Below are 26,973 nucleotides of genomic sequence, written 5' to 3'. Positions count from 1 at the left end.
CAAAAGGATATTTGTTAAAACTTAAGAGACTAAAACGGAAATACAATTTGTGGCTATTTACCAGAATATTTAGTAACAGCAATACAAAGAAATTTCTCATTGTCTACACCCTATTGTTTACCTTGGAAACACAACTCTCCAACTTAATTTTTTTTTTCTGGTTTTTTTTAAAGGCTAAAAAGGAAAAAATAATGGTTAGAACTAATCAATCAGTAGCCAATGACAAAGCGCTAGTGACACATTGGACAGGTCACAGCACAGATGTGAAATATGCTGCAATTATTAATAAATATTAGTTGAGGTAGATAGATCGGCGTCAAGTATATTTTGTCTGTTTTGTTTGGATAATTTTCAATTTTAAAAAATTCAAGAAATCTGCCATTCGTGCCAGTTTGTTCTAATCGATGCATGTTGTACAGAAATTATACTGTAGTAGCCAACCTTGTAATAGGGATGTCACAAACATAAGTGCGTCACAGAATCTTTGCTTATAGCACAATTTACCACAAAAAAATGATTAATTCTGCATACCAGGTTATACAATAAGGAATTGTTTCAATGATCAGCGTTCAGCGCTCACCCCAGATATGTAAATTTTAAAACAGACGACGGTGAAATAACCAATCTATTGTTAACATCACAAAAGGCTTTTGTTTGTAAAACCATATCTGTTTAGGAATGCAACTTGGACCATTACAGCAAAATGTACCTGGCAAAAAGATTTTTTTGTTTGCATTAACAAGTTGTCCAAAAATTTGCCATCCCTATTTGGCCATTTTAACGTCACCAGTATATTTTCAGTAAGACAGTGTTTGAGATGGGCAAATTCAGAAGTGGCACGAACCAGGACAAAAAGACCTTCAAACTTATGCAGATAAGAGATTTAAATTCTCTTTGCATGCTGTTATTCACAAAAGTACATACTTCAGTTGATCAAAATCAAATATATCATTGGGTAAACTTAGCACGTGTTTTGAGATCTGAAAGCAAAGTCAGAGGATTGAAGGTATCAGATTTTAGACATCGACATGTTTGATTCAACTATTGTTATTTTTGTACCAAGAGTTGGCATAGCTAAGGAAACCAAGGAGAGGTTTCTTCCAATTGTATGTATTCTATAAAAATTAGTCAATTGAAGGATAGCCTTCATTCCCACTACCAACAAGCTGGATAAAAATGCAAAACTGCTGCAAGTGAGTGATCAAAGGTACCTCATTGCTCTAAATCTGAAGTTGCAGAAAAAATGCAACAGTTCTAATACTAGAGGGTTGGCTATGCATACATTTTGCCCATTCGTCCTTATATACAATAACATTTTGGGAGATAATCTGTTTTTAAACACTGAACTGAAAATAATTCATGGGATTCAATTTTAGTTTCACAAGGTTGCAAGTGCAACCAGCCTAGGGAAAACATGCTATTCAAACAGACTCAGTTGGTCACCCAGAGCAGCAAAGCCAGAACCAAGACTGTCCCACAATCTCAGAACTAAGATGGAGCGGAAAAGGGAACACCAGATTTACAAATCACCAACACACGCAATATCACTTAAGGCTAGTGAATAGAAAACCTCAATCAACATGGGCACAAATGCATTTCCTGGATTGCTAATGCATGAAACTTTGCTAACTGAATATTTCAAATTCTTTATAAAAGTTTATCTGAATCATAAACAGCATTCCCACATATGGCAACAGAACAACACTATCCTTTGGATATTGATATGTACACTTTTTCCTCCCCCAAGAATCAAGTCCACTTCGGGTAAATTTTCCCATAACTTCCCCACCACCAGGGGGAGAAGATAAGATTCACAAAGACATCTTTTTCTCAGACCAGCCAGTTTTATAAGTATTCAGTTTGTACCCGTTGATACAGAGTAAGAAATTCCCGCAATGTCAACTAGTTTAATTCCTCTACTAATCCTTTAGTAGGGAAGGCAATAACTGAAAATATAAATTTATCAATTGTTTATTCTGTGGTTGAGGTTTTTTTTTAAAACCAAATTTATTTCTTCCCATTCAACTTGAAAGAAATCCTTAAAACTGTTTTAATATTATCGAAGTGTTTTACTTGAGTATTGCTGGAAAAAGAATGCTTTCACTGGTTAAACCTTTTGGACTTGCACTCATCAGAATATTTCGCAAGAATACAAAGGGAGATAACAAATTTTGTAACAAACTGCAGACAGAAACACCAGGTACACACATTTATTTTATTTCACTGTAAACAGGCACAATGAGTAATTTACTAGTTCCTTTCCCAGCACAGTGCCTTGACCAGAGTTGAGCTACTTGGTTTAAATTTCAAACAATGCTTGGCAGTTATCTGTCAGTCACCATCAACTGTTGCATTCTTTATGGCAATGCCTCTACCAGTCAGAGTCCACTTGCTAACTGATCAGCATCTCTTCCCATACAGTATAAATTTACTCTCACCAGCTTTTACACATGCACCATAAAAGGCATTCTTTCTGGTTGTATCACAGCTTGGGTCCTGCTCTGCCCAAGACCGTAAGGAACTACAAAGGGTCGTGAATGTAGCCCAATCCATCATGCAAACCAGCCTCCCACCCATTGACTGTCTACACTTCCCGCTGCCTCGGCAAAGCAGCCAGCATAATTAAAGGACCCCACGCACCCCGGACATTCTCTCTTCCTTCTTCCTTCGGGAAAAAGATACAAAAGTCTGAGGTTTCATACCAAACGACTCAAGAACAGCTTCTTCCCTGCTGCTGTCAAGACTTTTGAATGGACTTACCTTGCATTAAGTTGATCTTTCTCTACACCCTAGCTATGACTGTAACACTACATTCTGCACTCTCTCCTTTCCTTCTCTATGAACGGTATGTTTTGTCTGTATAGCGTGCAAGAAACAATACTTTTCACTATGTTAATACGTGACAATAATTAATCGAATCAAAAAATTATCTCCCTTGGATTTGCATACTTGCAAAATGTCCCAATGCTCGCAAGATGAAAAGCTTAAGACAATTTTTTTCTGCAATTCAAATGTTTTACTTCCTAACAGCAACCTTTCCCCATGCACTTTCTGCCTCTAATTGTTTTTTTAAAAAGTGAGGATGCAAAATTATTTTTAAAAATACAGAAGTGTTATTAGCTGAGACAAAGGCAGAGATCGGTGATGTTAGAGAGGTGGAAATAAGCATTCTTAGTGATGACACAAACACGTGGTTGAAATGGCTCATGTCAGGGTCAAATTTGACACCAAGCTTGCGAACTGCCTGGTTCAATCTCGGGCAATTGCCAGGGAGTGTGAATGGAATGGGAATGGAGTTTGCAACTGGGACCAGAAACAATGGAAGCAGTTTCAGTGAAAACCCTCCACTACTCCACCCCCAACCCAAGACCATCAAAACTAACTAAACAAGCATTATCTAGTTTTAAATTTTATGTTCCTCAACTTAGCTTGATTTAGCACGAACTATCATGGTATGTCTATTCAAGTTGCAAAGTAAAAAGAGCAAATTTACTGCTTCTATACTCATGGACCAATAACTTTAGCTTGACTTATTTTGAATAGTAAGAAGTTTAACAACACCAGGTTAAAGTCCAACAGGTTTATTTGGTAGCAAAAGCCACACAAGCTTTCGAGGCTCTAAGCCCCTTCTTCAGGTGATAGCCAGTTGGTTATAAAATAACATTCGACGCCTGATTTTTTTTTTTTAAACTTTCAAATTAATTCAGTGCCAGTTTTGGAAATATTTATAGTTGACAAATTATAGATGCAAATACAATTTTATTTGGGGCATAGAAGAATGGATAATTAAGGATGATTCATTCCAATACATTCAAGCTTCACAGATCTATGACGCGAATTCAGTAAAGCTAACCTTAAAAATGATTCACTGAATTTAAAATAATTAATTCCATTTTAGTATTTTGTGTACAGCTATGCTGACAACTGACTGTTTGTACCTTATTTATAGCTTCCTATATTTAGCATTCCAAACATCCAGAGGTTGCAATGAGTGCATGAAACACAATACAAAAGTCCGATTTAAATTATTCAGAACATGGAATCAAATAAAGGACAGAGTATGCAAACTCTCATCTCCACCCCCCTCTCCCCACCATCTCCTGAAGATGGTGACTATAGATGCTGAGTCTTGCTGTACTTTACTAAGTAGCCAGTCTTTGAGTTGGCCAACTACACTCAATGTCAGGCTATTACAAGATTAGAATACAGCAGAGTTCCTCGCCTTCGCTGACTGCTTGAGCTTTTCAGCAGAGGTTACTGTTACAAATATTGATCAAACCTCTCAAACTCCGTTAAGGGACAGAGAAACTATTTTCAATTTTAGATTCTGCATTCCATCCCTTGATAGAGGTTGGTTGATTTAGTTGACAGATTTGTTAACGCCCTCTATACAACTCACTCTGAAACCAGACAATAGGTGTAATTCAAGACTACAGGCACTTTGACTGGCTCTGCCATCTTGTGGGGAAGCATTCTGTGCATGATAGGGATAAATAAGTGAAAATTGTGTGTACACAACAGTCAAAGGGAAAGGGAAAGCTTCATATGTGACCAATCTGAAGGAAAAGGTGATTCCTGCTCACAGTTCACTACTTGTCAGTATTGATTTTTTAAATTCCTGCTGTTTGCTGCAGGGAAGTTCAATTGTTTTTAACACTACATGTATGACATTTAGGAAGATGGTTGTAGTTTCATTTCTATCATTATACCACATCGGAAAAAGTAAAAACTGCTTAAAGAGTTGCCATCTGCCAAATCATCAACACCCCAATATTCAGCATATTGCATACAAAAGAGCCAACGCACTGTCTCACTTTATTGACTAATGTTCTTTTAACAATGAAGACAATCCAGTTTTGCTTCAGACACACAACGCCCTTCAATTGGGTTTTATAATCCTGGAAATAAATTTCGAGTTTGGAAGACAGTCACTGTTGAAGGTCCAAACATCTGTAGATGTCATGGGACTTAACTTTTGCACTTGGTGATACCATCTGAACCAATAATTACCCTGCACATTCATGCATTAATTATGTTATTACACTTAACAGAAGACCAGATGGTACATGTTCAACAGGGAAACCAAAGCTGTTTGTTCTCCAAATAAACAAGATATTGTTTGTTTCATTCAAATCTAAAACTAATAGGGAAATGTCAAAGCATTTACCCACTTCATGCTTGTGCTGTAAATTATTTATTGGGGATTAAAAAATTAAAGATTTAAGGAAGTAAATATCACGATCACTATTTTAAAAAACGTAAAACATTCAAGTTACCCTATGGGTTGTCAATGCTTAAGTACATACAAAAAAACAGGAAAAGGTTAACAAATGTATCTCACTGATAAAACAATCTCAACGACCTATTACTTTGCATATGTTTATAACCTTCATTATTCATTTTCCTAGTAATTTATTCCACGAGTATGGTTCTAAAAATTTCCAATTCTGAATTCCCCCCCACCCCTCGATTTAGCAAACAATTTAACTTTTCATTAATCTTAACAGAGGTTATTATAAGCATCAAGTGCCTTTCTTTAATATCTCCAAGAAACACAAGGTGACTGCCTCTCTGTAGAAGTTTGACCAATGGCTTGAAAACGCGATCAATAAAAAAAGGATTATTACATTCATGTGGTCAATGTCTCAAATATGAAACCATGACCACATTGCTTGGATAATCGGGTTCAAAAGATTAGTTCCTGGTTTCTAACAATTCACTTTGACTGGAATCTCCGGCAGTTCAAAGTCAGAACTCCTTACAGCTGCAAGTCTAAAAAACAGCACGGAATCAAGATCTTCAGAGTAGGCTGCTAACAACTGCAAACAGAGCTACTTAAGAAATAGTCCAATGTAATATCTCAATTTACTATTTACAATCTAGACAATGCGTCAATAAACCCCTGGGTAAATATGAAGCATGTAAAACAGGGTACTTCTCTCTACAGAATGCAAACAATATCGATGCCTGGATTGAGACCTGATATTCAATCCCATACCCTACAGGCTGAGTTTTAATTAGGGATCCTGGGATTCTACAGCAAAACCACAGCATTTGAAAGCTAGATTTAATAAGCCTCAATCCAACTGGTTCTTCACCTTGTTACTGAAATCTACAATTCCACTATGACAGCCACATCAGTATTAGCTTTACTGTATCCTCCTTAGTTAAAGAACTATGGTGAAGGATAGCCACCAAAGGCTCAAAAAGTGTTTATCCAACATGTGCTCAAGCCACATAGACCAGGAACGTCCCAAATCTGACTGAGGTCTATACGGTATTTCGGAAATCTCAGCCAAGGCATTTATCAAAGCCAGGATTATTTTCCTGTTTTTAAAATTTAACTCCTAACAAAATGGTTTCAATCTTAAGTACACAACATTGATTTCCTGTCGGTCACCATCTCTCTGCCAATGCCTCCACCAAAGTCCACTTGCCAACCAACCGGCATTCTTTCCCCAGAGTATAAATTGTTGCTTTCCCTTTATGTTTGTATCCTTGAAGTGTCCTGTTGACTGCAAGACGAAAAGCTTCGACATGTCTTTTGCTGGCAATACTCATTGATTCCATTTAACTTTTGCCTGAAGCAAAGAAACTCAAAATAGCCACAATTTAAAAAAAACTCGTTAGTGCAGTGGGTTAGATCAGTATGCCTACAGCTGCACAACTCCTTTAATGGCCCCTAAATACAACTGACAAAAATATCAACTAAACCATAAATTGTATGATGTATAATTATGTTCAAAATCAGGGTGACAAAACATCCATAGAACATTACAGCGCAGTACAGGCCCTTCGGCCCTCGATGTTGCGCCGACCAGTGAAACCAATCTAAAGCTCATCTAACCTTCACTATTCCAATATCATCCATATGTTTATCCAATGACCATTTAAATACCATTTTAAATCCCATCCTCTTCCCCCAATTAATGACTACTGTACATATCAATATAGAAAAGGCCTCTTCTCTCCTCCCACCACCCTCAAAAGTTCATCAGATATGACAACGGTTAACACAACAGAGCTTCCAGCTATACAATCTTGTCAGTGGCACCCATTTTCTGCTACCTCAATCTCTAACCTTATATAGGAATATATGCAATAATATCCTTTCATTTCTCACTCAGGGTATTTGAAGATAATTTTATGCTGTCAATTTGTACCTTGGAAACTTCAATAGAACTATCAAAACTGCTTCTGTTTAAAGAAACAAGTACCATCATTTCTCTTTTTCTTATGAAAAAAACGGATTGGATTTTTTTTTGCATGTTTAAGTGTCGAGATGAATGGAAAATACGCATCCTTACCTAAACTGCATAACTGAGAAGACCATAATGGACAATTTTATCTCTGCCAGTTTCTACAACTATCCTACACCCCCTCCCCACTCCCCCAAGACACTCTCTTTTCCTAAAAGGATCAACTTTTTCCTTATTTGGCATTGGATCCCTTGCAGTCACTATTCTTGCCTCGCCGGTGACTTTTAGGAAGCAATTCAACAGCAAGGGACGTCATGGTCAAATCTGAAACCGTTCACGCTGAGGACAGGTGTGCACAAACACTTCCAGTAAGTTACTAAGTACGTGACTCATCTCCCTAACACGACAGTTCGGGACCAATTATAGCAACTTGACTGCCCTTTGTGGCCGCACTCCAGCTAACCCACCGCAAACTGATGGTGAAGCTTGTGGTTCAGCTATTCACTATTGAGGTAACCAGTGGCGAAGGCACTGATCATTTCAAATCCTATTAAACGCGTCTAACATAGTTGAATACAGTAGCTTCAAGAGCATTTGGCATTGATTTTATCAGCTCCCAACAGGAATACAAAATGCATTTTTAAAAAACCTATTCCGGAAAAATACGTTGATCCAGTGAAGGGAGTCAGAGATGGTAATCGAGCCATCCATGCAAGACACCCATCATTTGATCATTAACATCTATCAAGTGGCTAAGCGCAGCACAAATTCTCCAACTGCCAAGCGTACCAACAACAGCTTACATCATTATTTGCAAACTAATTAAATGTGCAGAAGCTTAAAAACCTGCTTTATGATAATTTTCAAAGCTATTAAGCAGACTTATTCCAAATTGCACAACTGATGAAAAGACTTTTATCTTCCACTAGCTCTACACTTTCAATCCCTCTTCCTTCAGTGAAAAAAAAACAAGGTTATATGAAAAGTCAAACTATTCATTTGATCACTCACATAAGCAGTTCTCTTTTGGGGGGGAAAGCTGTTGGTTTGAAGGTAACCACATTCCTAATCAATCAAATTTTCAGGACACAATTGAATTTGAATCATGAATTTTCGGATAATATAGTTTTAAGTTTTATTGAAATTTAACATGAACAATAAATTGTAAATACAATCACATCAATGAACAGAACGCCACGGGTTGTACCATTAAGCCAAACCAAATTTTGTAGGGCAGATTCTTTAAAGGTGTGAAGCTAACATTTTTTTTTTTAAAAACACAATTTACCTACTCTACAAATGCAAAACACACAGTTAAATGTTACTTTCAGTACACGAAAACTTAAAAATGGTTTTAAACTGCAAGCTCATCTTTAAAACTACTAAGACAAAACACTAGCATTTACTTATATACAGCATACTCCAATGGCAGTCTAATCCCAAAGCCATAAACCAGTGAAACTGTCCAATACCAGTCAATTCTGCAAAAACCATGATTGAAAATTGTGCCCAACATCTGAAAGCAAAGTCCAAAGTTTCCTTTCAAACTGCTAAAAAAAAGTAGCTTAAAAACAAAATAAAAAGCATCATTCCCCCAAAGAATTGTTAAGGGAAAATGTAAGCCAGAAATGTCCAAGTGCATTTATGAAAAAAAATCTGGTATATACAATAGTGATTCTTGATGTCAGCAAAATGCAAGTGGCAGCCAATCTGTACTGAAGGATGTAGAGTTAAGCCAATCAGATTTGAAGGTTGCAGAGTTTAGCCAATCGGGTCTCAACAAACTCACTGAAACCCCAATTTGTTTACTTCCATTGCTGCCCATAAGTATCCTGATAAAACTCCTGGTTGTCATTATTGTAACCATAGTTACCAGAATAATCACCACCTTGCTGCAGAGGCTGCTGAGCGATGGGTTGGGAGCCCCAATTCTGTTGGTTGTTGGTTTGGCGTCGCTTGGAATCTGGCTGGTTGTACCCATCGGCTTTTCGCTTTCCTCCAACGTTACCACCGCGGTTACCCCTGCCACCACGGGCTCCGCGTCCTCTCTGCGGCGGCTGCGGGCCTCCTCTACCACCCCGAGCACCTCTTGGAGGTCCCATTGGTGCTCCACGCTGAGGATATCCTGCCCTTCCTCGGGGTGGTGGCACACCACGACCTCTGGGAGGGGGAATTGCACTTCTACCGCCCCTTCCACCTCTTCCCCTCTGGACTGGGTATCCATCATCATAACCATAGTATGGATCTTCATATCCACCACGATAATCATGATAATCATAACCATAGTAATCATCATAGTAATCTTCATAGCCATAATAATCTGGGGGATAGCCATAACTACCACCTCTACTTCCACGGACTCTGCCTCTGATTGGAGGTGGCATACGTGGTGGGGGGTAGTAATAATAGTCTTCATACCTGGAAGAGAAAGTTTTGTTAGATATAAAATATTACAAAAATCATTCATTAGTTGCATTACTTCCTGATATAAAGGAACTTACACTTGAGTTCGTGTTGCTTGCCTTTGCGCCTGACGTTCCTTCTTTTTCTTGTCTGGTGGCTTGGCAAGAACTATTTCAATGCTTTCACCCTCAATTTCTCTTCCATTCATCTGATCCATCGCCTATGGCAGGCAAAACAAAAACCACAAATTACAAGATGAACGAAACACACCATTTGACCCATCCAAGCTATCCAGACAGATTCCACACATCAATCCCTTGCTCCATTCACAAATATACTTTGATTGGTGGGGATGTGGAACACTATCACAGAAAGTGATTTAAGTGTATAGAACAGATGCATTTAAAGAGAGGCTCGACAGGAATTTGAGAAGATGGCAATAGAGCGTTGCGTTGATAGATTTTAGATGAGGAAATATACAAGAGAACCACAGATGCCAACATCGACTAGCTGGGTCAAATGGCCCGGTTGTGCCATATATCTTATGCAATCTGTTAAGAATTTGTTTTAAATGGCAAGGAGAAGGTACAGTAATCCACTGGTTGTGGTTTACAGAAAGGGAAATCAAATGAGGAACATGGTATCACCATTCACTGACAAGTGACAAAGACCAAAGGGATGGATAAAAAATTGTCCCTATTAACTCTGAACTTTATCTGTTAGTTTATTCTAAACATTAGTGATCATTTACTCGACTTTCTCAATAAGTTGATGTTGCAAATATGCCATTCATCAATAAACTTGCAAATGATGTGGCAATTTCTACGAATGTGGTACTTGGTAGTTATTCTGTCAGCTGAAATAGAGCAATTCAACTGGCACAAACCTTGACTGCTGCATCACGGTCTTCAAAATGAACAAAGGCATAGTCTTTCAGTTTTTTCACCCGTTCCAGCTTTCCAAACTGACTAAAAGTCTTCTCTAGTATTTCTTCTGTTACAGAACTAGCCAAGTTCCTGACGAACAGCACTTTGACCTGCAGTAGGAAAGTGAAAATAAAATTTCAAATGCTAAAGAGGAGTTCAACTCCAAAATGGAACACAATACTGTACTACCAGCAAAACTGTCCAGTAATATATTGGTAAATCCCGTGGCAATTAAAGTTAATGCTGGGGCCATTAGCAATGGTGAGGATAAGCACGGATAAGTGATAAAACTTCAAAATTTGATCTCCGAAAAGCTTCAGCGTCATCTGGAAGATAAAAAAACTATGACATTTGCAGCTTGCTTTGCACAGTAGCAATTTGAACTGTTTAAAACATTTTCCATTGTCAAACTTTGCACTCACACAGCTTGTTAATGGATGTCAGTTTCACAGATGTTACACTCAAATTAAACAGCACGTCAAGTTTACCACATCAAACCGAACAATTTCACATCGTCATTTTATGTAAAAAACACAAGATGTAAGCAAGCTCCAGGTTTCATCAAGAACAACAAATCCTGGGGCAATTGGCACCTATATAAATGGATAAAGATATCAAAGTCAGCATGATGCCTGCTTAATAGAATAATTTTCTTAGCTGTATTACCTTTGCCATCACCTCCGGATCTGGCTCCTCTACTGGATCTGCCCATTCCACAGTGACTACATTTCCCCAGACTTTGACTTTGCCACTCATTAATCTTCGTCTGGCCTGAGCAGCAGATTTGTGATCCTCAAATTCTAGGAAACAGAAGCCTCTGTTTTTCTTCTTATCATCAGGCTGATGATAGAGGATAACATCAGTGAGACCCTCTGCAAGAGAAGAAAAATGGATTTGACGGAACAAATTTGTGCCAACCAACGAAAGAGCAGAATCCATCATTCATTTATTCCCTCTCATCTGCTACGTGCCCCAATGTATCATGAAGTTCAAGTAGCCACAACACCTTAAAACAATCACCTAACAAAAATTACAACACAGTTAAAACCACTGATTGTTTCATAATGTCACAAGTAACCCATAACATTTCATTCTGGTTATTCCTTTGAAATGTACACTTTGTTCATCCAACCAGTAAGGCAGAACGTGACTGCTCAAAGAAAAGCTGAATTTTCAACAGTGCTTAGGAGGCAGTTAATGGGGGCCCTAAAAGCAGTAAACACACATTTTGTCTTTTCATTCAGTGCCTGATTTCAATAAGTACATTAAAGCAGCAGAGGGTTTTTAAAAATTTGTTCAGGGGATGTGGGCGTCGCTGGCTGCGCCAGCATTTATTGCCCATTCGCAATTGCCCTAGAACTGAGTGCTGGGCCATTCCAGAGGGTATTTAAGAGTCAACCACATTACTGTGGGCCTGGAGTTACCTGTAGGCCAGGCAGGGTAAGGATGGCAGATTTCCTTCCCTAAAGCTTACTGGTGAACCAGATGGATTGGGATTCGAAGCTGGCTCCCCAGCGCATTATCCTGAAACTCTGGATTACTAGTCCAGTGACAATAACGCTGCTTCACCGCCTCCCCTGAATGGTGTCTACATCAGCTTGCGCTCCAAGATCAACTATGCAATGGTCTGACTGGATGATAAGGAACAGAGAAATGATTCAGAAATTCTTAACATAAACAACTAAGGGTATTAGCAGAATATGTCAGTGTTACAGCTAGAAAAGTAATGTGATTATGGTCTTGATCACAAGTTGTTAAACAGTGTACATTCTCCATCTGATGGTAAATCTTCATATGTGCTTAATATACTTGGCACAATACTAATATTTTAATCTTTTGCTCAAGGCCAAAAGTGAAATGAGGTGCAGCAGCTTCAAAACCAGTTCGCAACTTATGTGGGGATTGGGGCAGATTAAAGACAGCCCTTTTACATCTGGGGCAAATACAAGTTCCAATGATATCCGTGAGCATCAGGAATTTTAAAGAGAAATTAATTTGGCTGATCACAATCTTGAGCATAAACCGAAACAAAATCACTTGGCACTGAATGGCTAGTATAGAAAATTTTCCTAGTCACCATTGTTCAACATGACATACTTGCCCAAGGTTTCTGGCTGATATTTTTAGGCAGTGAAGCAGCAGCTATGTGTGCCCAGCTGGCCGCATTTTGAGCCCAAAAATGTTTTAATCTTCCATATCCCACTACAAACTTCCCTTGCTGCATGGAAAAAAAATTCTCAATTTCTTTTTAACTGAATCCAAAATCAAACTGTTCAAAAGTTTGCAGTGTACACCCCATTCTCAATTTCCTGTGAACAGGGCAATCTTACATATTTCATTATATGTTTCAATTTACTCAGCCTCTCATCTGTGGTATCAACCTAGTGGGTTTGCGCTGTTATCACCTCAAGATATTCTTCCTCAAATATGGAAACAATATCTGCACGATACTCCAAAAATGACCTCACCAAAGCCTATACAATTGTAACAGGACTTCCTTATTCTTGTACTCCAAACCCCTGCATAAAAAGGCCAACTGCTACTGTGAGGGAGTCTGTGAACTACACCCACCAGTATTTTCTGACTTTTATTTTTAATCTCCACCCATTTGCTTTCGGCCTCCTGAACCAAGATCCTTCCTCATCACTGTCCTTATGTCATCCTTTACTGAGTCCTACTTTCTCCTTTTCTAGCCTCTTAAGAACTGATATCTGAAAAAAAAACTTACATTTATGTAGCACCTTTCACAACCTTAGAACATCCCAATGCACTTTGCAGTCTTTAAGTACAGTCAGTGCTGTAACAAATAGTATGACAGCAAATATGTGCACAGCATACTCCCAAGAAGAGTATTAAATCTTTTATGCGATGCAAGTCTCATTGGCTAGGCCAACATTTGCTGCCCATTCCTAAGGGTCTTTGAGGTGGTGGTGAGCCACCTTCTTGAACCACTGCACTCATGTGGTGTAGGTATATACACAGTGCTGTTAGGAAGGGAGTTCCAGGATTTTGACCCAGCTACAGTGAAAGAATAGCAATATAATTCCAAGTCAGGGTGATGTAAGGCTTGGAGAGTAATGTGCAGGTGATGGTGCGCCCATGAGTCTGCTGCCCTTGGCTTTCTAGGTTGTAGAGGTAACGGGCTTAAAAGGTGCCGCTGAAGAATTCTTGAGGAGTTACTGCAGCGCATCTTGCGTACAAGACACACTGCTGCCACTGTGCGTCAGTGGTGGAGGAAGTAAATTTTAAAGATGGTGGAAGGGTTCTGATCATGCTTTGTCCTGGATGGTGTTTAGCACAGAGTATTGTTGGAGTAAGCTCATCCAGGAAAGTGGAGAGTAGCCATCATAATCACTCCCCTTGTAGATGGTGAACAGGCTTTTGGGAGTCAGGTGATGCTCATCATCTGAGAATTGCCCATCTGTAACTTGCTTCTAGAGTATTTACATGGCTGATCTAGTTCAGTTTCTGGTTCATGGCAATCCCCAGGATGTTTTGGTGATGATGGTTGAGAAATAAATATTGGTCACGTCAACAGGGAACGCTCCTTAATATTCTTCAAAATACTGCAATGGTTAATTTTTACATCCACAGTAAGTCGTCTCACAACACCACGTAAAATCCATCACTTTTATTTGGATTCAGAGTCATCAGGAGTATAGAAACACAGAGGGACCTAGGTGTGCAAGTCCACAAATCCTTGAAGGTGGCAACACAGGAGGAGAAGGTGGTGAAGAAGGCATATGGTATGCTTGCCTTTATAGGACGGGGTATAGAGTATAAAAGCTGGAGTCTGATGATGCAGCTGTATAGAACGCTGGTTAGGCCACATTTGGAGTACTGCGTCCAGTTCTGGTCGCCGCACTACCAGAAGGACGCGGAGGCATTGGAGAGAGTGCAGAGAAGGTTTACCAGGATGTTGCCTGGTATGGAGGTCTTAGCTATGAGGAGAGATTGGGTAGACTGGGGTTGTTCTCCTTGGAAAGACGGAGAATGAGGGGAGATCTAATAGAGGTATACAAGATTATGAAGGGTATAGATAGGGTGAACAGTGGGAAGCTTTTTCCCAGGTCGGAGGTGACGATCACGAGGGGTCACGGGCTCAAGCTGAGAGGGGCGAAGTATAACTCCGACATCAGAGGGACGTTTTTTACACAGAGGGTGGTGGGGGCCTGGAATGCGCTGCCAAGTAGGGTGGTGGAGGCAGGCACGCTGACATCGTTTAAGACTTACCTGGATAGTCACATGAGCAGCCTGGGAATGGAGGGATACAAACGATTGGTCTAGTTGGACCAAGGAGCGGCACAGGCTTGGAGGGCCGATGGGCCTGTTTCCTGTGCTGTACTGCTCTTTGTTCTTTTGGAGCACTGCTCCTTCATCAGGTGAGTGGAGGGGTAGGTTTCACAAACACCTCTCCACTCACCTGAAGAAGGAGCAGCACTCTGAAAGCTCGTGATTCCAAATAAACCTATTGGACTTCAACCAAGTGTTGCGAGACTTCTTACTGTGCCCACCCCAGTCCAACGCCGGCACCTCCACGTCATGTTTTACATCCACCTAAAGTGAGTTGTCAGAAGCATGATTTAACTTTTCTGAAAGGTAGCACCTCTGGCACTGCAGCACACAGTAATGTGCTGAAGCAGTGGGGACGGGCAGTGGTGGGGGTGCAGGAACCTCCAAAAATAAAACAGTAATGCTTATTTTGTTCTCAAAATGTCACTGCTTGGTGAAGAAAATGTCAACAGCAGTTATTTGGAGAATAAATCAGGAAACAGAAGTGGTGGGGTGACAATGGAGAGGACACAAGTTCGACCCAACCCCAAGTTGCACACAGAAGAAATAAAACCAATTTTTAAAAAATGGTTTAAATTGTTTTCTGCCATCTGGATGAACTTGGTCCTAACCTGTGACTTTGCTGAATTCTTCCATTATGTTTTCCTTGGTCTTGTTCTTTGGAATAGAGCCAACAAACAGCCTGTTGTTGGCCACAGAAATGCAAACGCCAATGTGCTTGCCAGGACGGATTTCATAGTTATCACACTACAAAAGAAGAGATACAGAGGTTCAACTTTTGTTAAAATTTGTGGAGTGGTTCTTTCTAACCTAGATATATCAAGCACTGTGAATGTTCAATCGAAACTCACAGCTTTACACGTTGAGTAGGTAAGATTGCTTGAAAAGAATCTAAAGAATCTTCAGTCTAGATAAAATTTTAATTGTATTAAAGCATGGGTTTTGAAATGATAGCATAAACTTAAAAGTGATTCTTACTAGTTTGACAGCCTCTTGTGCTGCATCCTTGTTACAGAAAGTCACAAAAGCATAGCCACGGTTCTGACCAGACAGAGGGTCCATCATTAGTCGCAGATCCCAGATAGAACCAGCTTTCTCAAACAAAGGAACAAGTTCATTTTCATACAAATCCCTGGGTATCTTCCCAACGAATACCTAAAGTATCAAAGCAATTAAATAGTAAATACAATGCGAGAAAATGTTACCATGTCGCACCCGAGTACATTTTGGCTCAAGGTAATAACAAACATATTGCAAAATCAATTAATAGCTAAAACTGGATTGATACAATTCTTTGCTTCATCAGTGTTGATTGAGAAATAACACCATAGGTGTATTTAAGGGGAAGCTAGATAAGTAGTCAAGTGAGAAAAGAACAGAAGGAATAGATGAAATAACGTGGAAGGAGGCTTATGTGGACCTTAAACACCGGCATGGAATAGTTGGGTCAACTAGACACTGCTATAAAATTACATGTAAATCAGGCTCATGAATCTTCGACATTAAGGATGTTTTCTGGGTGAGTTAGTTGTCTTCATCTATAGATCAATCCTATATGGAAGGCAGCTAACTGGTTAACAATTTAACACATTGACTGCACATTCAAGGTACAGTGAAAACTTTAAATAAGAGCGGCAAAGAGCAGTTAATAAGAACATAAGAACCATGAGCAAGAGGCGGCCATTTGGTTCCTCATGCCTGCTCCGCCATTCAAGATCATAGCTGATCTTTTTGTGGACTCAGCTCCTTACCCATCATAACTCTTAATTCCTTAACAATTATTCTGTGTATTAGCCAGTCAAATAATGTGCATGTCAAATATTTTTGTCCTCTTTCTCTTACCTCAACACTCTCCACCTGCTGTCAAGAAATTGGGCTTTGAGTTATGCAGGGGTCCTTTAGATAACAAAGTTATACATGCCAACAGGGACTGGGATGCGACACAATGTTGGACTGTATATTCAGATATTTTAAAATTATGGAAAATTGGCTTTGCATGTTTTAATTTTGTTTTCTGTCCTTCACTAAACATTGACTTATGCACAAGTTAACACTACCTCAAACTTCTTTACAAGCCAGCTAGGTGATGGGGAAGATGGTGGCAATGTCAGTGAACTAGTAATCCACAGGCCCAGGCTAAGGGCCTGGGGACATGGGTTTGAATCCCACTATGGCAGTGAATCCATAAATCTGGAACATAAAAGTGTCAGTGATGGCTACCATGCAACCAGCATTGTTCTAAAAAAAAAAGAGATCTGGTTCACTTAAACATCCTACAGGGAAAGAAACCTGCCATCCTCATCTGGTCTGGCCTACATATGATGTGAAGATGCCGGCGTTGGACTGGGGTAAACACAGTAAGAAGTCTCACAACACCAGGTTAAAGTCCAACAAATAAAGCTGTTGGACTTTAACCTGGGGTTGTGAGACTTCTTACTACATATGATGCCAGACTCTCAGAAATGGCCTATCAAGCCACTCAATTCAAGGGTAGTTGGAGGTGGGCAACAAGTGCTGGCCTTGGTAGCAACCCCACGTCCCCTGAAAAAAGGAAAAAAATATTCCGCTTATCAATAATTTGAAGGACTAATCAGATGCTTACAATTTTTGAAATTAAGCTCCCTAACAGCATTGCGGGTATACCTACATGATATGGACTGTAGTAGTCTGAAGAGGGTAGCTCAACACCACCTTCTCAAGAGCAATTAGGCACAGGCAATAAAAATGCCAATATCCAGCAAAGGAACGAAAAATTATTATTGGGCATTGGAATATACATTTTTTGACAATGAAAACATATGAGGAGAAAGGAAGAGTTTGAAATTAGATGTTTCCCATCTGAGATGGAGATCAAGTGGAATTTCTTCTCAGGGGCTCATTGGTCTTTGGAATTCTCTTCACAAAGAGCAGTGGAGGCTGGGTCATTGAATGCATTCAAGGTGGAGTTTAATTTTTGACTAACAAGGGAATTTAGGGTTATGGGTAACGGGCAGGAAAGTGGAGTTAACACCACAATCAAATCAGCCATGATCTAATCGAATGGCAGAGCAGGCCTCATGGGCCAAATTACCTACTCCTATTTCTTATGAATTTATGCTGATTTACAGTATCACAGGTAGAAGTGACCCTGTGATTTTTCTTTCAAGAAGTCACATTTCATGACCGCATTGAAATAGCGAGCATTTAATATGCTATTTCACCAAGTATGTATTGCAACTGCGACTATTTCTGTCCTTCCAGGCATTCATACAGGAACACACAATCTCATTGGATTAAATGGCAGCACACTCATCCGAGTCACAAATTTGTGCAATAAATCCTCACTCCAGGATCTGAACATTGGTTCTAGACCTAGACGGACAATGAATGAGCGCTAGATTCAGATACGTCATTCTTTGCATGTGAAAGCTCATCTACTGGCATCCTGACTAATGCGATTCCCTCCACAGCATCCCACTAATACAAACTAGTCATGCAGCTCAAAGTTTACCCGTTAATTCAATTGTCCCATTCACTAAATCTTCAAATTATTTATATTCTGAATTCATGCTTATATTCAAACAATTTTGTAAAGTAAACTTACTGCTGACATAAAAATTGTGTCACAGCAAAGTACACAAGGGATTTGGAGACAATGAGTTACTGTCATATTCACAAATTCTAACCCTTCAAAACATTACGTGGTGATTTCACATTCATGAATTCTTTGCATACTTATTTTCTTTTTACACTCAAGTATTGAAATCAGGATATACCCACTTTCCTTCAGCAACAGGTCAAATATTAGTTGAAAATCCTCATGTTCTACATTGCAACATATCCTGAACATTATCGAACCAGTTCAATGATTGATCATCAGTGTACGCTACTGACCTCTGTTCCGATTCCAGGCTGTGGACCTGAATGCACACTGTCTGGAGGAGGACCACCATACTTCCTTTGTCCTGTAGTTACATCCAAAGTGTAGCCTGTCCGTTCCAGCAGTGCCTAAATGATCCATTAACAATTCATGGTGAATTTGACACATTAAATAATGCAATTAACATTAAAATTCTTACCTCAAAAGCCTTATAAAACAGGTAAAGTCGCAAACACACAAAGCTAGTCAAACCAACTGAGCAATTTAACTGGTTACTCTCGTTATGTATTTCTTTTAGAAGAAATTATGATTTTGATTTATTTCAAGCACCACACAGCTTTGCCTCAGTTTTGTCCAAAATAAAGGTAGGCTTACATTATCTGGAAGGGAACTTTAAATATCTCCAACTCTTCTGTAACAAGCTTAGGAGTGTTGTTTTCAATGGACACATACTTTCATCTCCAGTTCTCAAATTGAAAAAATTAAACATATTTATAAAGGCCCAGGGCCCCCAGGTATCTTGACTCCTGCATTTACATCCTTCTTTTCCTCTTTACATCTTCAAAACATCAATGTAACCACATTATTTGACTACCCTCCTCAACTCATATCTTGAATGATTCCTGCTGCAATTGTAAATTACATTTGCACACTCAAAATGTGTCTATACCTTAATTTTTGACTCATCTGGACCCTTTGTAGCATCCTGTACTTTGCTGCCTTGCTTCTCCCGCTGTCTATAGGTCTTCATTACTCCACACAGAAAGGCACTTTTATTCTGAAAGGAAAGGTTGAACCAATAACATGAGACTGCAATGCTGGATGATTTGAAATTCAAGTCAAATACTGGGGATTTTGTTTCATGACATCAAATGTTAAAAACTGCGTCCCTTTATTTTATTCTACCCTTTCGCCTCCATAGTCACACTTTATTTAACATTATGGATTTTCCTTTTGATATTTTTTAATTTTCCCTCCAACTGTTAAAAGCTAAAGCAAAACCAAAATCAGCATTCCTTTTAATTTCATCCCTTATCACTACAACATATCAGAAGTGCAAACTTGCATATTACCTGCACGTGTGATAGATCACTTTCCTTAAACTGTTGCAATACGGACAGTGCTCCTTCTTCATTGAACTCTCTGAGGGCATCAATGGCTCTCTCATCAAGATCAGCATAAGATACTAACCCTGCAAACAAAATTTGAAGCTTCACTGTTAGATAATAACAGTCAAATAAATTTTAAAATGTATACACTCAAAGTGTACCAATTTCATGATCTACTTCCATAACTTATGCAACTATCTTCAAGTTAACATTAGGAAGGAACCAGGGACAGAAAGACAGACAACATGCAACAACATTAATTGTTTCTGCCTTATTTAAATCTTCGAATCAGTGTGGGAATTCTTTGGGACGATTTAATGTCAATTTCAGCCTCTGCCTAAACTACCATGAAGTGTCTAACACAAAAATTATATTCTTCAGAGTTTCTGATGCTTACTTTAGACATTTGAATATTTTAATACTGTAAAAGTAAAGGAATACACTTCAGCACATGTACAACGAAACAAGGTATCAATCTAATTAGTTATAATTCATGCTTGAACCACGTACACACAAGCAATTCTTTTATATACCATTTGTACCTCATGAACTGGTTACATTTTAACTACATATTCTGTCTCATTTAGGAGTGGAATCCATCTTACACACATGTTCTAAAAAGGGTGTTTATTTAAAATTTTAGATGTACTTCAAATTTTTATCAATAAACACTAAAATGAAAAGCTGGAAACCCAACAATTTAACAGGTACGGTTTCTACAGCAGTAACCAGCTATGGCAATTTTATTGCTTAGCAATGGTATTTTCAAAATGGAAGGCAGAATGTTTGAGGTGAAAGCCATTAATATAAAATTCCTGTTTACTATTTTATATTTACATTTCTGGATTATTCCATTCTCCTGATCTGGAAGTAATATTTCATAGCCAACACCTCCTGAAGGTGTTTTTTTTGTGTTTCTTTGTGTACTTAATACCTGTATCTAATTAACATAACAGCTGACTTAGCTCCAGCTCTGGGGAAAACATGATGCAATTAAGTGTAGGATATACAGCAGTCACTTAACCCCTCTGGGCATTTGATGCAATGCTACAGGTTAAGTTAAATAAGGAGTGTATTACTGGAAGCAGATCAAATCCACTGATTATCACCTTCAGCAGGCACTAAAGCATGCTGCACAATTTTTATGGTTCTAGATGCAGTTAAATAGCCATTAGCTGTTTAGGTAGGGCTCAAGATTAGGAAATGTACTAAGATAATTTCACAATTAACCTAAAAGCACACACTAATATTAAAATTCTTCCAATAACTGCCTACACATTCATGTTTTGTGCTTGCTTTGCATGTACCACTTTCACCTGTAAAAGATATAGCAAACTTGTTTCAAACAATTAATTCAGCAGACAATGGCTGTCAGCCATTGCATCTGCTCTGTGATCAACTGCTTTAATTTTGAGCTCTACATAAACAAATGACAAAAGAACGCACTACCAATACCACTACAAAAGCTGGCAAAAATTACATACAATATCTTTTGAATTCAACAAATGCATCAAGTGTCAAATCCATCTCTAAAATTTGTCAGCAGCAAGTCAGGAGTTTTCCAGTTACATATCATTTTCAGAGGTTAAAGCAATATTTTGGACTACTAAAGCCACAGGTCAGGGCATAATATACCTGTTTGAAAGATATCATCTAGCCTTTCTGCTACTTTCTGTGGCAAGCCAGCATCTATTAGCACCTGGTAGTGTTCTGAATGGGTGACAGCAGATGAGGTATCCATGGGTTCTTCCTCCTCCTTCACCTGCGCTGCATTTCCATTCACCTCAGTAGCCATTTCTAATTACAGCTGGAATGAAAAAAAATACTATTTAAGACCATTTTCTCCTCTGCATATCAGATTGTCACATGGCTTTATTGCAAAATGCTATGTAAACACTGGGACTTGGGGTGGGACAGTGGGCTAGAACACTGTTCCGTCACCTCTGGGATCAGGGTTTAAATCTAGCCCAGGTAGACAAGATGGAAGTTTCTTCTATCCTAAAGGGCTCTAAGTGAAATGCGTTTGGGAATTTCCCAATGGACTGAATTCCATAATACAAAAACTGCCCACTATTCACCACTCAGCAACAGAGATGGCTAGTGCAGGAGATGGAAATGTCACGCTGGTTCAGTAGGGGTCCTCTGAGCTTGGTCGTCAGGCACCTTATCAAATCTGCAGAAAGGGGGCTCAATGCCAACTAGAACTATGCCTGACCTGATGGTGCTTGATGCTGGTACTTGGAACAGAGGAAAAACTTCCAGTACTGTGTTATCTCGGCAAAGATGTATCCAGAATGGCTATTTAACTCTGTAATAATAGATAGGAACCTGATCACCACTTCTATTGATGAGCACAAGCTATTGAACAAAAACTTATACCCAATGTAAAGGTCACAGTTCCTGGACAGCAAAGTTTGAGTTCTATTACCTCTGGAACTATAATCTATATATCTGAATGAACACCTCAATTTCAAAGAGCTTTTATACTGAATGGAAGAAAATAAATACTATCCGAACCCACATTCCTAGTAACTAGCCAAAGATTTCTCACAAACCACACTTGCATAACCTTTATTTCGGAATGGCACATATCGGAGAATAAAACAAGACAGGTCAACAAGGGTAGTCAAAAGAAGGGCCGATTAGGATCCAAAAGGGGAATCATTTTCCACAAGCAGAGATTGTGACTGAAGTACTGAAGAGTACTTGGCAACTGTTTTTCAAAGCCAAATCCCTCTTCAAAAAGAGGACTATATGAATGCCACAGGAAAGGAAGGTGGCTAGAGAAATGCAACAGGATAAAAATAGAAAGAGGTACTTAAAACATTGGCAGTTCTGCTCACAAAAGAAAAACATCATTGAACCAAATAGAATAAATCCCAAGTTGTTGAAAAAAAGTAGGGTTAAAAATTTCAGAGGTTCTGGCAACAATTTCTCAATCATCCTTGGAAATGGAAGTGGTGCCAGAGCCCAGAGTGCTGCAAACATTACATTCAAAAAAATAATAAAGATAAACCCTGCAACTACAAGCCTGTCAATCTAACACCAGTCATAGGGAAATTAATTTCCATGTGGAAAAACATGGATTAATGAATCACACCAACACAGATTTGTTACAGGCAGCCCTGTCAGAAAAACCCAATGGAATTCTTCAAAGCAAAAGTTGAGAGGATTGTCAAAGATAGTGCAGCTAATGTTATGTACAGACATCTAAAAGGAATCAGAGTTAACACTTCACAATAACAAGTATACGGTGGTGCCCTTTGGGGGTCAATAAAAAAACTCCTTTCAATTATATACATACATATACAAACAATTTGGATGTGGGCATGGAGGCAGCACTTTCAATGTTTGCAGATGACAAAGAAAACTTGGAAATGTAATAAACAGCAAGGAGGATGGTAGACACCCACAGGAGGACTTCGACTGATGAACTGGGCAGACAAAATAGCAGATCAAATTTAATCTAGGTGGTGTGAAAGTGTGCATTTTGGGGGGGGAAGAATGGTATTAGGGATGGGGGCAATGGTATTAGGGATGGGCCTAGCCAGGGAAGCCCACATCCCAGAATTAAATAAAAACATCAAGGGCATACAGGAACAGAGAAGTCTCAAGTGGCAGGACAAGTTGCTAAGTGTATTGAGGATCCTTGGTTTTGTAAACAGAAGCACAGAGTAAAAAAGCAAATAAGGTTTATACATCACTATGGTTAGCCCTCAGCTAGAGTTGTGCGTCTGTTATGTGCCATATTTTAGGGAAGGATGCCAAGGCCTTGGAAAGGATGCAGATTTATGAAAATATCAGAGAAAGAGGTTCGAGTAATGGGGAGAGATTGGAGAAGTTGGGATTGTCTTAAAGCAAAGAAAGGTGAGGGGGAATCTAATATGAGCGAGTTTAATAGAGCAAATGAGAAACTTTTAGCAGGTGGCACACATATCAATGAGTAAACCATAGGACACGTGTATAACTTGCAAAACAATGGAGGGAGGAGGATAAAAGGAAAAGGGAAGAGAGAAATCAGATAACTCATTCACAAGAGCCCCTACATGCATAACGGGGTGGAGATGCCAGCATTGGACTGGGGTAGGCACAGTAAGAAGTCTCAACACCAGGTTAAAGTCCAACAGGTTTATTTGGTAGCACGAGCTTTCAGAGCACTGCCCCTTCATCACTCACCTGATGAAGGGACAACGCTCCGAAAGCTCGTGCTGCCAAATAGACCTGTTGGACTTTAACTTGGTGTCCTGAGCCTTCTTACTATGCATAATGAGCCAAGTGATTTTGTGAACTATGCCATAAATTAATCTCAGAAAATATGTACAGCTAACAAATTAGTATATTGTGATCATGATTCACTGGCCGATTACTTGTGGGGATATAATTTCTGCAATACCTTAGAGTGTGTAATTTTATTTTCACATGACTTTTTTAAACATTAACATAGCTATATGCAAAAAAACACAAGATGTAACCTGATTTGTGAAGTTATATGAATTAAATCACTTCTGACATAATATAAATACATAATTTCGATTTACATCCCCCAGTAACCATTTTTAAACAAGCTATTAGAAAATGTTTATTTTCATCAGTAAAGCACCTTTCATAACCTGTGTCTGGAAGCACATCATGGCCAACTGATTACTTTTGATGGCATGACCATGGATGTGAAACAATAATGTGATTTCCAGTGATTTTTCCTTCAAAAACATACATATTGATTACCGTTTTGAGTAGAATTAAAACATTTCAAATAGTCAGATATTACTACTCAAGCTGTAGTATCAAGTGCACAATTTCCAAAGTATAATAAAAGCAAATTGTACCATCACAAATGAAACATGCAACTTGAAATTCACACAATACAACTCAAAACATGAATCCAATAAAACCGTTACATATATATTGCTTGATATTTCAGATTGAACACTTGGGTTAAAGTCAAATTATTTCAAATAATAAATCAGCAATGCAAAAAATACAAAATTTTCACCTCCAATCAGGTAGTAATTTAAGAATAAATCACTGGCAGTTTCAAGGGTCCCATTTCAAACTTAAAACATATAGGCAGCATCACAAATATATCAACAAGTCTCTGGGGAGATTTATCCAATGCCCAAGCTAACTGAAATACATTAGATACCCATAGCCCAATAAAAGTAGTCAAATTAAAATGTTAAACTACTATGGAAACCGCAGGATCTATTATGCAAGTTTTTATACCCTTATTAGCACAAAGCAACGTTTTTTAGTGTACCCTGGATAGATGAAAACCAAGTGGGACATTTTCCCGTAACAAAGGGTGTTTCGGACATTGAAGCAGAGCGGGTGAATTCATAATGTGCAGATTCCAAAAGCTTCATGAGAGTCCAAAACCACGTGGGTCTAAAGTTCCCATGCAAGACAAATCTCTCAACTTCTATTCCCCCAAAAAGGATAACCACAAGCGCCCTGATCACCGGGCAAAAAAAAAAATACTATTTAATCCACGTGTACTAAAATAAAATGTCCAGTTCACCCATGCGTCAACTCACACCAACAATGAGGGAGGGCAAAGGCACATGTTGCATCCACAGTCACCACACCAAATGAAAACCTACTCCAATACAAATAATCACATAGGAAAAAAATGCAGACAAGATATTCAGTTCTCAGTGCACCTTCGTGATTTACATCATAAAAAGAGCAAGTTTAAGAAACCTACTTCTAAGCTAAATGTTACTAGTGTAGAGGATGTGATCCATTACCCCTCTCCCCCCAAAAAACATATTTCACAGAAAATGTCAATGAAGCAGCACTGGATTGATACTCAGATGTGATTATGATACAACATTAAAAAATAATCCATAGATGTGATTGAGACATTAAAAATAATATGTTATTATGAGACTTTTTTTTAAAAAACAGTAGAATTAAGTGTGCAAACATCATTAAAATAAAAACCGCCACTTTTCTTCTCGGCTGGTTAAGATATTTTGCAGGCGTTCTTGTGGAGAAGATTAGAAGAAAACCGGTGCAGTTGGAACAAATAAACATAAGGCATAAAGCCAGCCCCGCTCTGCCTGCGGGGGTAATGCATCGATTTAAACATTTTAACAAAAGAACAAAGGCCGGATGGCGGGGAAAGGGGATAAATAATTGGGGTGGGAGGGTTGTGTTTGTCCCGATAATGGTTTAAAAGCCCCCCCCCCCCCCTCCCGGGAGGGAGAGCGGAGGCTGGGGGTCGCCATTAGAAGCGGCTCGCTGTGGCCGCGGCCTCCACGCACCCTTCATTTTGTCTCCCAGCCCCGGTAGTAAATCCGCCGACGCCCGCATCGGGTCAACCGGGTTCGGTCCCCTCACACACCCGGGCCGGCAGTGAGAGAGGATCGGCAATCCCTCCCCTCGCACACTGGGCCCGGGCCGCGGCCTAGCGTCCCCGGGGCAACCTCGGGCTCGACCTCAGCGCACCGCCCGGCCGCGGGCCGCTCTGCTCTCTGTCTTACCGTGTCTTTCCCTCCCCCTCCTCCCCGGGCTGCCGGCTGGCCGGTGTGTTTTGTGGCACTCGCTCTCTCTCTGTAGCCCCCCCCCCTGCTCGGTGTTGCTGTGCTGTGTGTGGGGGGGTGTTTACCGCGCTGCTCGCTCGCTCGCTCTCTAAAATGGCCGCCGCCGCCGCCTCATGGAGCCCGCTCCCGGCGCGGCACGGGGCTTCCCGCCCCCACCCGCACGGACCTGGGCCCCGCCCCCAACCGTCATCCCCAACAACCCCCGCTCCCCGCCAATCACAGGCCCCCAGAGCACGGGGCCGCCCGCCAATGGGCAGGCGCGATAGGAGAGGCCGGCAGGTGGGGGCTGGCAACGAGGAGAGAGATAGACAGAGAGAATTGAAAATTTCGAATTAAAATTTAATCTAATTAAAATTCAATCTAATTAAAATTTAATCTAATTAAAATTTCTGATCAAGGAAAACCCCAAGGCTTTTTACTCTTATGTGAGGAATAAAAGAATGACCAGGGTGAGGTTAGGGCCGGTCAAGGATAGCAGTGGGAACTTGTGTATGGAGTCAGTAGAGATAGGCGAGGTGATGAATAAATACTTTTCTTCAGTGTTCACCAAGGAGAGGGGCCATGTTTTTGAGGATGAGAGTGTGTGATACAGGCTGAAAGGCTGGAGGAGGCAGATGTTCTGAGGGAAGATGTATTAGC

General features: G+C 39.6%; 1 protein-coding gene across 20 annotated transcripts in view; it reads right to left on the bottom strand.

Moving 5' to 3' along the window:
* LOC144509376 (heterogeneous nuclear ribonucleoprotein R) overlaps positions 1-26,540 on the bottom strand; it is a 36,348-nt gene extending 9,808 nt beyond the window's left edge. For 5 of the 20 annotated variants that reach the window (XM_078238133.1, XM_078238132.1, XM_078238138.1 and 2 more), the window contains exons 1-11: positions 26,275-26,540; positions 21,425-21,596; positions 19,754-19,872; positions 19,351-19,458; positions 18,695-18,808; positions 15,800-15,976; positions 15,433-15,568; positions 11,195-11,400; positions 10,489-10,638; positions 9,701-9,822; positions 9,088-9,617 (exon numbers count right to left, since the gene is read on the bottom strand). In XM_078238133.1, coding sequence (XP_078094259.1) covers positions 9,088-9,617; positions 9,701-9,822; positions 10,489-10,638; positions 11,195-11,400; positions 15,433-15,568; positions 15,800-15,976; positions 18,695-18,808; positions 19,351-19,458; positions 19,754-19,872; positions 21,425-21,584 — 1,822 coding nt within the window. In that variant the 5' untranslated portion in view covers positions 21,585-21,596; positions 26,275-26,540. Of the gene's footprint in view, positions 1-121; positions 175-8,320; positions 9,618-9,700; positions 9,823-10,488; positions 10,639-11,194; positions 11,401-15,432; positions 15,569-15,799; positions 15,977-18,694; positions 18,809-19,350; positions 19,459-19,753; positions 19,873-21,424; positions 21,597-26,274 lie in introns of those variants that run through there. The other 15 variants (XM_078238130.1, XM_078238127.1, XM_078238131.1 and 12 more) reach the window with 7 other exon arrangements.
* Positions 26,541-26,973: the final 433 nt, after the last annotated feature.

Source organism: Mustelus asterias, chromosome 21 (assembly GCF_964213995.1).
Source record: "Mustelus asterias chromosome 21, sMusAst1.hap1.1, whole genome shotgun sequence".
Classification (NCBI taxonomy): domain Eukaryota; kingdom Metazoa; phylum Chordata; class Chondrichthyes; order Carcharhiniformes; family Triakidae; genus Mustelus; species Mustelus asterias.
This window is presented reverse-complemented; position numbering and strand designations above follow the sequence as displayed.